General features: G+C 43.2%; 1 protein-coding gene across 1 annotated transcript; it reads right to left on the reverse strand.

Moving 5' to 3' along the window:
* Positions 1 to 1499: 1499 nt before the first annotated feature.
* Positions 1500 to 12064, reverse strand: trim32l.S (tripartite motif containing 32 like S homeolog). The gene is made up of 2 exons (XM_018250496.2): positions 8293 to 12064; positions 1500 to 4928 (listed from the first exon to the last, which is right to left on the reverse strand). The coding sequence occupies exon 2, from the start codon at positions 4862 to 4864 to the stop codon at positions 1892 to 1894; it is 2973 nt and encodes a 990-aa protein (XP_018105985.1). The 5' UTR covers positions 4865 to 4928; positions 8293 to 12064; the 3' UTR covers positions 1500 to 1891.
* Positions 12065 to 13574: the final 1510 nt, after the last annotated feature.

The raw sequence follows: 13574 nt of genomic DNA on the forward strand, positions 1-13574 counted from the left end.
CGTGGGAGAGAGTTCCAGAGGAGGGGTGCAGCCCTTGCAAAGTCTTGAATGTGAGCATGTGAGGAGGTAATGAGAGAAGAGTTGAGTAGCAGGTCAGTAGAGGAGAGTAGTAAGCGAGTGGGTGAGTATATAGAGATGAGTTCAGAGATGTAGGGTGGGGCAGAGTTATGAAGTGCTTTGAAAGTCAGTGTCATTAATTTGAATTTGATTCTGAAAGGTAACAGAAGCCAGTGCAGGGATTGACAGAATGGCGAGGCAGAGGAGGAGCGGTTGCTGAGGTGTATGAGCCTCGCAGCAGTGTTCATTATGGACTGGAGAGCTGACAGTCTCTGGAGGGGAAGGCCAATTAAAAGAAAGTTACAGTAGTCTAGACGTGATATGATGAGAGAGTGAATAAGAATTTTGGCAGCATCTTGGGTGATAAATGATGGTATTTTGGATATGTTCCTTAGGTGGAAGTGACAAGATTTAATAAGTGACTGGATATGAGGAGTGAATGACAGGGCAGAATCTAGGATAACCCCAAGGCACCGGGCCTGGGGAGAGGGGGTGATAGTGGAATTGTTAACTATGATGGATACTTCGGGGATGTTACTGGTGTTAGTTGGAGGAAAGAGAACCATTTCAGTTTTAGAGAGGTTTAATTTAAGGTTGTGACACCCAGGTAGAGATAGCGGACAGGCAGGAGGAGACGCGAGTTAGGAGTTCTGGGTTGAGATCAGGAGATGAGAGATAGATCTGCATAGAGGTGGTAGTGGAAACCATACGAGTTGATTCATTTGACACTGAAGGAACGATTGGTGATGTAAGAAGAGAACCAGGACAGGGTTGTGTCACGAAGGCCAAGGGAATGGAGGGACTGGAGGAGGAGAGGGTGATCTACAGTGTCAAATGCGGCTGAGAGATCAAGCAGTATTAGTAGTGAGAAATGATTGTTGGCTTTAGCGGTTAAAAGGTCATTAGTAAGTCGAGTCAGGGCAGTTTCCGTGGAGTGTTGTGGCTTAAAACCAGATTGTAGGGGGTCCAGCAGGTTATTGTCAGAGAGGAATGAGGTTAGTCGGTTGTAGACTAGGAGCTCAAGTAGTTTAGAGATGAAAGGTAGCAGAGAGATAGGTCGGAGGTTGTCAAGATTGGAGGGATCAAGAGAGGGTTTTTTCAGAATGGGGGTGACAAGAGCATGTTTTAGTTGAGAAGGAAACAGTCCAGTTGAGAGCGAGAGATTAAATAGGTGAGATAAGGCTTTGATTAGACAAGGATTGGTATTGCGGAGAAGTTTTGAGGGAATTGGATCAAGCGGCAGGTGGTAAGGTGAGAAGAGGCCAGAAGCTTTGAGATTCCTCATCAATGACAGGGGTGAAGGAGCACAGGAGAGACTGGGCAGTGTGGAGGGAGGGGGGTGGAAGTCTAGGGGGGTTGAGTAGTGTAATTATGGTATGTAAACAAAAGAGACGAGGAGACTGGAGGTTGAGTGAGGAGAGGAAGAATATAATACAGAGAGTGCGCCCCTGATCTAAGGTATTTGGGTGGGGCCCCTGGTGTTCCAGTCCGACACTGGACTCGTGTCACTATCACTTTAACAATAGCTAGAATGAGAGAACATTAGTGGAAGGGTTAAAACAAGGTATTGGAAGAAAACCCTGCAGAATGGCCCAGTACTTTGTCCATATCTCATAGAACATACCGGCTTTCTTGATTGATCCCCCAAATCCTGACATGACTCCCACATCAGATCTGCACCCCAGAACCAGACACACTGATTCCACAACCCCACAGGCTACAGTCCGGCCATGAAATAAATATCATTTAATATTAAATACTCAGCAGCACAGTGAGGGTAAATCTACATCAAACAACTGCCCAGATTGAAGTGGGAGCAGCTGGGTTTTGGGTGTCACATGTCCTGGTACTGAAAGACTTTAATACAGTTGTGCATGCTGTCGGCTACCAGAAGCTGAGTGTCTTGCCACAAAGCCAACCCTCTGGGACTACTGAGCCCCTCTGATACTAACACTTTTGCCGGCCGTTTGGGTGGATAATAGACAATAGAGTGAGTGTTTCCCCAGTCTGCTACCATCACCCCTCCCTCACTGTCTATACAAACCCCCCATGGGTTACAGAGTTTAGGGCCAGGAGTTTCCTTGAGGCCCAGGATTTTCAGGATTTGACAGTCCTCCCCGAGCACCTTGACACAGCAGCCCCCATCCAAGCCCCTCTCTGTGATGGCCAGTAGGCCTTGACTGTTGGAGGCCACCAGGTAGGGCTTGTTGAACCCAGGGATGATGGTGCTTTCCTTCTGGCAGCCAGTCACGGGGTGCAGAATCAGGGTACAAATGGTTCCCAGCTTCATATCTGCTACAATGAACTCATCCTTATAGCTGGTAGTGATGCCCCTTGGGGCCCCAAAGTTCTTGGAGATGACTTGTAGCAGGCGGCCATACTTGTTGTACACTTCCACGGTGCGATCAGTTGAGTTGCTCAAGGCTACCAGGCCTCGGTTGCTGACGGCAACATCAAAATAATTCTTAGCCTCCAGGGCAATTTGCTGCAGGATTTTACCCCGGGGGTTCATTATTTGCAGCCTTCTGTTCCCATAATCCACCACATAAAGAGAACCTGCTTTGGTGGCATATAAACCATGAGGAAGATTCAGCTCGGCTCGGCCAGACCCAAATTTGCCAAACTGCCGTACGAGACCTTTGGGCTTCTCTCCATTGACTCTTTGGCAGTCTACAAGATTAGACTCACTTTTACTGAACCCATCAACCTTGTATGTGAGTCGCTCACGAGAGGATCGAGCTGACTTCACCCTGTTTTGAGAGATTCTTCCATATACTCGACTGGAACCAGGGGGAGCAGAACTGACCAAGGTTCTTGGATTGGACCAACAGCTTGAGGCACTAGAGGAGGAGTCCCTCCTGTCTGATGCAGATAATGGTCTATGGGTCCTAGAGTTACGTTGCCTTGAAAGTCTTTCTATATACGGCATGGAGGCTGATCTTAGGACACTCTTCTGGACTGAAGTCCCTTGCACTGTTCTTCTGTTCCTGTTGTTGATTCCTTGATGCAGTGACCCAGGAAGGCTTCCAGCAGACTGGACTCTCCTATGCTGCTTTGGTTTCAAAGCATGAGCACAGTTTGGACTTGAGGCATCAGTTGCCCTTATAACAGGGCGCCCTTTGCTGGTGTCTTTAGATGCCAGTCGGAAGACTGATCGAGGTTTGTGGGCACCATCAGTGGCATCTCTTCTTCTTGGAGAGTCAATAATAAAAGTGTACGATGATTGCACACTTTCTGCTGGTGATGGTGGTCTTGGAGGACACTCACTAAGAAGGTGATTGTCATCAGGGGGAGATGTTGTTTCTGTGGTTGACCCAAATGGTTTGTTTTGAGTATTCTGATAGGATCTCATGCTGTGGATCTCATCATCATCTTCACCATTGCTATCCTTTTTAGCTGATGGTACCTGACTCACTCTGATGGCCTCTTCCCAGCAAGTTTTGGGGTCCCTTTCTCTGGGTCCTTCTTCTAAACCTTCATCTGAGCTGTTGTCACACACATATGTTGCAGTTGCCTTGAACATTGTTTCATGATCAGGTACATGGGTCAGCAGGTAGCCATTTTGCTCGGTAAAAGAGTTGAGGTCATTTTTGCTGATTGTGGTTCTGGAGCTTTGTAGAGCACATTCAAGGCCATTTTTGTCAGGGTTTATTTTGGGTACTCTGAATAAATTACTGCCAGGTTTTCTAACCACCTTCCCTTCAAATGGATGGCCTGTTCTGCTGAGAGGGGTATGACTCTTTATGGGAACTGCTGGGGAGTTCATTGGATGTTGGGGGGTCTGCAGCTCCTTGGCATTTGTTGTGTCCCGTGTTTTGGTGCTGCTTGCATTTGTAAGATTAGTTTCTCCACTAGTGCTGGTTACAGCCATGGTTAAACCTTTTAGGACTTGTGACTCCTTATGAAGATGGGTGGTGGTACAAGAATCAGATTTCGGGGTCATACTATGTCCCTCACTGAGAACTCTTTGAACTTTACCTCCTCGTATTCCAGTTGGCCGGCTCTGTCTAGAAGGACTTTGCTTTATATCAGAAATCCAGATTTTTGTGGCTGTTCGAGGGCTCAGTGCTCCATTGTTAGCTTCCTTGATAGCTTGTTCCCTTGGAGAAGTGTTTACTTGTTTCTTTACTGTAACCCCCATCTCTGGACCTTTGGTGATGGACACAGAATCCTGGTCACTGTCATCTCCTAAAATGATCTTTACACTGACACATCCAGGGTCATCTGAGCTCTGGGAAATCTCTTCCCATGGAGGAGATTCATTGAGGAGCAGAGCTGAGCCACTGAGATCAGATTGAGTTTGCCCCTGGGGCTTGAGACAAGGAATGGAGAAGCCAAGTGACTGCCCCTCACAGTTTATCTCTCCGAGGGTTAAGGACACTAGGGGATGAGGAGTAAAGTGTGCCTTTTGTAACCTGATATTAATGCTTTTCTTTCTAGCAAATATGGTGGCCACTCTCTTCTGGATCTCCTTCACCACGGGATCACTGTCATTGGAGGTGGCCAACATCTGCTTGAGCTGGGTGGAAATGGTAGAGATCTCATGCACCATCGTATTGATCTCAAACACCCCATTCTGTAAGGCGAGATCGTTGGCCTTCTGTACAGATGAAAGCTGATCTTTCAGCCTTCTGTGCTCCTCTTCCACCAGGGTGAGGATGGTCTGCTCCTGTTTCAGGATGGACAACAGGGTCCTTTCAAAGGATCTGGAGATCTGCTCATGGTCCTTGGTGTGTTCAGCCTTTATCTGTTCTAAATCCAGGCAAGTCTGGGTGAGATCACTCAGCAGAACCTTAAAGTAACTCATGTTGGATTGTTGTGTTTGTAATGAGTGGGGCCTCTATGCCATTCCTTGTGCTGGTGATGGTGCCCTGCAAGTACAACCAAAACAAGTTAGTGACAATTCTTCTTCTTCTACTTCCCATACAAATAAACAAAGAGGAACCATAACATAATTATACTTGTACATTCCATTTACCCCAGGGTATGAGACTGAGTAGGCTTTGTGTTATTATGAGACAGGCTGTGAGAGTGCTGGGTCAGTATGAGACAAGCTGTGAGAGTGCTGGGTCAGTGTGAGACAGGCTGTGAGAGTGCTGGGTCAGTATGAGACAGGCTGTGAGAGTGCTGGGTCAGTGTGAGACAGGCTATGAGAGTGCTGGGTCAGTATGAGACAGGATGTGAGAGTGCTGGGTCAGTGTGAGACAGGCTGTGAGAGTGCTGGGTCAGTGTGAGACAGGCTGTGAGAGTGCTGGGTTAGTATATGACAGGCTGTGAGAGTGCTGGGTTAGTATAAGACAATCTGTAAGAGTATTGGGTCAGTATGAGACAGGCTATCAGAGTGCTGGGTCAGTATGAGACAGGCTGTGAGAGTGCTGGGTCAGTATAAGACAATCTGTAAGAGTATTGGGTCAGAAGGAGACAGGATGTCAGAGTGCTGGGTTAGTATGAGAGAGAGATAGAGAGAACAGACAGTCAGATAGATATTAGGAGAGAGTCAGTTTGAGGCACAATAAATAATTAGGGTAAGGAGTGAAAGACAAGACTGAGTCATTTATTTTACATAAGTGACAGCAGATCCTGATACTGAGAGATGGAGAGAGACTGAATAGTAACAGAGGAGAGTATTGTCCTTATGTCGCATATGATCAGCTCTTGGGGCAATATGGCAGCTCCCAGCCATGTACATCCATGTTATATATATGTAATTACAGGGCAGTGTATAACACTATAGCAATGGGAAACAGACACAGACAATTGGCTGCAGCAGCAGAACTGGTTTCCATGCAGCCATGCAGATTCATTTCCTCACAGGGAAAGTCTGATACTTGAGCCAAACGCTTTATTGTCAGCAGGTTTCAGGGAGATCACATTTCCAGGTAAACTAATGTTTCTGCTGAACTACCAATCCCAGCATGCACTGCTAGTTGAGAGGAAAAAGCCAAATCTCACACCCCTGCTGGGATTCCCGCTCTGGTGACAAACTTGTATTTTGGAGCCAAGTCCAGAAACATAAAGGGGTGGAGCTTGAGATGTATTCAGCCACAATTTTAAAAGATGAAGTGATGGGTGGGGCAAAAAGTGCAACGCCCCAATTAGTGACAACATAGTCCCGCCCACCCCAAGTCCATCAATCAGTTCAAGTGAATTCTCATTGGTAGATCAGCAGGTGTAGTTGGTTATAGTATCATTGTATATAATATCAAGCTGTATGTAAAATAGGAATTAGTGGTCTTTTGGAACTAGATATCACTATATGTCACTATATATCACTATATGTCACTATATGTCATTATATGTCACTATATATCACTATATATCACTATATGTCACTATATGTCACTATATATCACTATATGTTACTATATATCACTATATGTTACTATATGTCACTATATATCACTATATATCACTATATGTCACTATATATCACTATATGTTACTATATATCACTATATATCACTATATGTCACTATATATCACTATATGTTACTATATATCACTATATATCACTATATGTTACTATATATCACTATATGTTACTATATGTCACTATATATCACTATATGTCACTATATGTCACTATATCTCACTATATGTCACTATACGTCACTATGTGTCACTATATTTATAGAATTAGCAGTGCTCAACCCTTCACATATAACCCCGTTCAGGGTATCAGGTGCTTCATCTGGATGACCCTTTCCTGCCCAACAGGTCCAGCATATAATGTAGAAACAAACCAGCAGCACATTGATTGAAGTGAAATAAGTGAATTGTTGTTTATTTTAGCCCATGTACATACAAGGAAAGGGAAACGTTTCAGACCCCACTGGGCCCTTTATCAGGCATTATAAAGGGCCCAGTGGGGTCTGAAACATTGCCCTTTCCTTGTATGTACATGGGCTAAAATAAACAACAAATCACTTATTTCACTTCAATCAATGTGCTGCTGGTTTGTTTCTACATTATAGATCACTAAATATCACTATACGTCACTATATGTCCCTATACATCACTATATGTCACTACATGTCACTACATGTATCTTTATGTCACCATAGTCACTATATATCACTATACTTCACATTATATCAGGACCGGACTGGCAATCTGTGGGTTCTGGCAAATGCCAGAGGGGCTGCTGTATGGTTCCATAGAAAGTTCCCATATAGTGGGCTGGTAGGGGGCTGTTTGGGCCTCTGTGGACTTGAAATGGCAGGGCCTATTTTGACTCCCAGTCCAGACCTGCATTATATCACTCTATGTCACTATACGTCACTATATATCACTATACAAGAGTCCTCTGCACTCAACCCATTATCAATATATTTAAGACAGAGACATTTTGTGCTACTGCTACTGAAAAATAGTCAGGTGATCCCACTGGTGGCCAATAAAAGGGCAGCCAAGTTTGGGAGTTTTACTTTGAAAGCAGCAAGTAAGTTGCAGGTAAAACTTAGTCCCTGTGTAAAATGTATAATGAAGCAATAGAATTCTTAATGAATCAGATAAAATTGAGTGTAGGACTGGCCAGATATGGGATGAGTTTATTATTAAATATATTGTAATATATGGACAAACAATCCCTGTGTTGTTTAAAGGGTAAGTCATATTCAGTAGCACAAAATTTCTCTGTCTTAAATATATTGATAATGGGTTGAGTGCAGAGGAATCTTGTATTTGACTATATGTATTTTGTGGTCACACCCTCATTGCACCCCCACCTAATGGTTTTATAATTAGTGGTGAGCACAACTTTCCCTTGTTTGTTATATGTCACTATACGTCCCTATACATCACTATATGTCACTACATGTATCTTTATGTCACTATATGTCACCGTAGTCACTATACATCACTATGTCTCCCTATACGTCGCTATATATCACTGTATGTCACTATACAGTATATCACTATATGTCTCTACATGTATATATATATATATATATATAAAAGAGAAAGGTCTTAGGAAAAGACAGAAAGGTTGACCTGGTTTTAAAGATGTATTAAATAAAAATTTTGATTTTTTACTTCTATAAATGTTCCCAGTGTGCACCTCATTCTTTGGATCTTTATATATATATATATCTCCTCTAGTGCTGCCCCAGTGCAACGGTCTTTTCCAAACCCCCATGCCCCCTGCAGTTTACCTCAATACAGCGACCCAGTGTCAGACCCACAAGTGTTATACACAGACACAGAGAGTAAAGTAGGTCCCTGAGTGTCACTTACCTGCCTGATGTCTCAGAGTCTCTCCTGTGCGAGTGGATCTGGTTACTAACAACAACTTCTCATATTCTGACTGTGACTGGCGGAACCGGGGAGGGAGGGGCACAGGTAAGAACAGGTGCAGGAGATCAGGTACATGTGAGTGTGAGAATGTGAGAACATTATATGTGCAGGGAAAGGAGGTATTAATTCATTGCTTCAGTATACAGTAAGTACAGTAAATACAATAAGTACAGTATACACAGGACTGGTGCAAATACATTGGTTCTATATACAGTAAGTACAGTAAATACAATAAGTACAGTATACACAGGACTGGTGCAAATACATTGGTTCTATATACAGTAAGTACAGTAAATACAGTAAGTACAGTATACACAGGACTGGTGCAAATACATTGGTTCTATATACAGTAAGTACAGTAAATACAATAAGTACAGTATACACAGGACTGGTGCAAATACATTGGTTCTATATACAGTAAGTACAGTAACTACAATAAGTACAGTATACACAGGACTGGTGCAAATACATTGGTTCTATATACAGTAAGTACAGTAAATACAGTAAGTACAGTATACACAGGAATAGTGCAAATACATTGGTTCTATATACAATAAGTACAGTAACTACAATAAGTACAGTAAATACAGTAAGTACAGTATACACAGGACTAGTGCAAATACATTGGTTCTATATACAGTAAGTACAGTAAATACAGTAAGTACAGTATACACAGGACTGGTGCAAATACATTGGTTCTATATACAGTAAGTACAGTATACACAGGACTGGTGCAAATACATTGGTTCTATATACAGTAAGTACAGTAACTACAATAAGTACAGTAAATACAGTAAGTACAGTATACACAGGACTAGTGCAAATACATTGGTTCTATATACAGTAAGTACAGTAAATACAGTAAGTACAGTATACACAGGACTGGTGCAAATACATTGGTTCTATATACAGTAAGTACAGTAAATACAATAAGTACAGTATACACAGGACTGGTGCAAATACATTGGTTCTATATACAGTAAGTACAGTAAATACAATAAGTACAGTATACACAGGACTGGTGCAAATACATTGGTTCTATATACAGTAAGTACAGTAACTACAATAAGTACAGTATACACAGGACTGGTGCAAATACATTGGTTCTATATACAGTAAGTACAGTAAATACAGTAAGTACAGTATACACAGGAATAGTGCAAATACATTGGTTCTATATACAGTAAGTACAGTAACTACAATAAGTACAGTAAATACAGTAAGTACAGTATACACAGGACTAGTGCAAATACATTGGTTCTATATACAGTAAGTACAGTAAATACAATAAGTACAGTATACACAGGACTGGTGCAAATACATTGGTTCTATATACAGTAAGTACAGTAACTACAATAAGTACAGTAAATACAGTAAGTACAGTATACACAGGACTAGTGCAAATACATTGGTTCTATATACAGTAAGTACAGTAAATACAGTAAGTACAGTATACACAGGACTGGTGCAAATACATTGGTTCTATATACAGTAAGTACAGTAACTACAATAAGTACAGTAAATACAGTAAGTACAGTATACACAGGACTGGTGCAAACACATTGGTTCTATATACAGTAAGTACAGTAAATACAGTAAGTACAGTATACACAGGACTGGTGCAAATACATTGGTTCTATATACAGTAAGTACAGTAACTACAATAAGTACAGTAAATACAGTAAGTACAGTATACACAGGACTGGTGCAAATACATTGGTTCTATATACAGTAAGTACAGTAACTACAATAAGTACAGTAAATACAGTAAGTACAGTATACACAGGACTGGTGCAAATACATTGGTTCTATATACAGTAAGTACAGTAAATACAATAAGTACAGTATACACAGGACTGGTGCAAATACATTGGTTCTATATACAGTAAGTACAGTAAATACAATAAGTACAGTATACACAGGACTGGTGCAAATACATTGGTTCTATATACAGTAAGTACAGTAACTACAATAAGTACAGTATACACAGGACTGGTGCAAATACATTGGTTCTATATACAGTAAGTACAGTAAATACAGTAAGTACAGTATACACAGGAATAGTGCAAATACATTGGTTCTATATACAGTAAGTACAGTAACTACAATAAGTACAGTAAATACAGTAAGTACAGTATACACAGGACTAGTGCAAATACATTGGTTCTATATACAGTAAGTACAGTAAATACAATAAGTACAGTATACACAGGACTGGTGCAAATACATTGGTTCTATATACAGTAAGTACAGTAAATACAGTAAGTACAGTAAATACAGAGGAATAATAACGGCGCATCGATGCAGATCATTTAATTATAAAGCAGAATTTCCTGTTTGTTCTGGTGTTTTCGATCATTGAAGTCACATGATCCGGTTACTTTATTTTCTGTGTTTGTGCAAATAAACCAAATCTCACTTAATCTTCTCCTCAGGCCCCGCCCCTTATTCTCACGCTGCTCTGGGCCCTAAACACCTTGAGCCTCTCACAGCTGAGAAGTAAATCTGGAGCAGAACTGGACTGAGAAGGTTCAGAGTAGAGATAAAGGGAAACTGTCCCTATATAAACGTGAGATAGAGATCACTGAGACTGCAGTATTAACCCCATCATCTCTGGGAGGTTCAGCTGTGTGTGTAGGGGTTAAAGTCACAGGAAGTGAAAGAAGCAAAATGGAAATGTCTCTTCCCCTTCCTCATATTTCCCTCTTCCCAATCCTGGTTTCCCATTTCCTATCGGATTTGTCAGTTAAATTATTTACATCAGAGGATCTTTCTCAGACTTGTTTAAAGGGGAAGCATCACACAACTGCCCATAACCATCCCTTCTTTATTCTTTGCATTTGGGGGGTTGGATTTTATCTGTGCCCTGGTTGATAGGGAAACTTACCTTAGCAATGGGCTGTAAAATTTTCTGGAAGATTAAATGGCCTCAACAAAGAAGTGAAGCCCCCTAACAATGGGGGAACATACAGACTCATTGGACCCCACGGCCATTTCTGGGTCAGTTTGTGGGGGGTTGAGTGGGGGTTGCCCACACTTTGGGGGTCCTCTCTTATTGTAGTTCAGGTACATCTCTTCCACTGTAGGAACCAGAGGACTTTCTGGGGCCCCCTAGTCCCACCCCAGTGTCCTGCCCTTAGGGGTGTAAGATCTGCCCCCACACCTAGATGGGGCACAAGACTGATCTGTAACAAATATTAACCCTTCCCAGCAAAAATACACCAATAACCAATCTCCATGGCAACTCCAATCATATCAGAAAGGGGGGGGCCCTGGAGTCAGAGGGTGGAGACACAAAGGTTCCTTTCCTGCAGGTGAAACACAAAAAAGACAAGATCAGAACCGCGGGGGCGGGACTCCGGGGAATCTGCCAATCAGACTGGATCTCTAGCTACATCACTATTTCCATTAAGAGTAAGGAAGTTACCTGGTGATCTAGTGGGCAGCGGGGTCCAGCACAGCAGGGTCCCTTCCTGGTTCCGGTTCCCCTATGGCGCGCACGCCACATGCGTCCGTTTTTTAAAGGCGCGCTGGCGTGATGATGCCAGCGCATTGGCTCGAAATTCAAACAGTATAAAAGGGGAATTCAGTCTTCAGCAAATTGCCCATTGTTAGGTTCTATTAGCAAGTTCCTGGGTGTTCTCCTGAGCGATTCCTGATTATTCTACTGTGTTTGACCCTTACCTGCCTGTTTACTACTCTGACCTCTCCAATCCTGACCTTGCCTGTCTGTGACTACGTTGATCTCTCCAATCCTGAAACCTTTGCCTGTCCCCCGACTATTCTACGATCTCTATCCTGATTCCGGCCTGTCTGACTATTCTGCTTGTGTTGGCCCGGCCTGCCTGTTCCTGGTGGTTCTTCCTTCAGTTTCCTGGTGAGATGATCGTGCCCCTTTGCTCGTCCAGAACCGTTAGCTTTGCTCCTCTCTCTGTTAAGACCTGGCAGCATCCAATTAGCCGAGGGCTCCTCCCGAGGTGAAAGGCAACGGTTAAAGGCAGAAGTGAGAGCTGAGACCAGGGAGCTTAGCTTGGATTCTGGATATAGGCTGCTGAATGTGACATTAAGCCAATAGGAAAGACAGAAAAGTAATGGTTCTCTGCTGCTCACCTGGGATTGGCTGGGTCCCACAGGGCAGTTAGGGGTCAGGGTGCCCCAGGAGACAGGGGGATATGTAGAGGGGGGGTCATAGTGCAGGAACCAAAAGGTTGAGGCTGATCCAGAACACAGAGGCTTGCTGGGCACAGCTAAACACATGGCAATGTGTTGGAATGACAGATCTTGTGATGGAACTGCTCGGGGGATCCTATACTTTTTCATAAATGTGGGTAATCTCTAATTGTCAGAGTCTAGGCAAAGGGCTACGTGACTGACAGTTCTTGTGATAGATGGGTGTGGGTCTTCCTATTCTTTTGTATGGCAAGGAGGAATCTATAGTAGGCAAAGGGCTATGTTGTTTGACAGGCAGTCTTTAACATGGATTGGAAAGTCCTCTTGTGATTGGTCAACTTTGACCGATATGGAAATGAAGAATACTTTGCCGTTTTTTTCTCTCCCTATGGTATTACGGGATAGCGGCAATGTCAAATTGTCATAGAGTCTAGGCAAAGGGCTATGTTGTTGGCAGGCAGTCTTTAACATGGATTGGAAAGTCCTCTTGTGATTGGTCAACGTTGACCGATATGGAAATGAAGGAGACTTGGTGGGTTGTTCTCTCCCTATGGTTTACGGGATAGGGAAGTTGAGGCTTACTTGGCACAGCTCAACACATGGTAATGTGCTGGACTAACAGATCTTTTGATGGAGCTGATAGTTCCAACCTGGTCGCTTCTCGGCCTATTGGCTTAGATCTCGTGTCTAAATCACTGGGTGTTGCAGGACATCTACCCTTGGCCTAGCAGGCATCGGTGGCTATTGTCATCTTAAAGGAGAAGGAAACCCAGTGGAACTAAAAACCCTCCCCCCTCCCGTGTGTTGCTCTCCCTCCTCCCTCCCCCCTGGCCTACCTGTCCCGCTAGGCAAATGCCCCTAACTTGTCACTTATCCTTCTGCGCAGGTCCAGTCCATGGAGTTCACAGACGACATCTTCTTCCACGCGATCTTCTTCCTGCTTTGACCGGCGCATGCGCAGTAGGACCATTTCGTCCGTACGATCTACTGCGCATGCGCCATCAGTCACAAAGTTTTCCGATTTCACTTCGTGACTTTTGGCGCATGATAAG

Source organism: Xenopus laevis, chromosome 2S (genome assembly GCF_017654675.1).
Source record: "Xenopus laevis strain J_2021 chromosome 2S, Xenopus_laevis_v10.1, whole genome shotgun sequence".
Taxonomy (NCBI): Eukaryota; Metazoa; Chordata; class Amphibia; order Anura; family Pipidae; genus Xenopus; species Xenopus laevis.

Coding starts and splice junctions, on each gene's coding strand:
- trim32l.S (XM_018250496.2), bottom strand. CDS start 4,864: ATGAGTTACTTTAAGGTTCTGCTGAGTGATCTCACCCAGACTTGCCTG.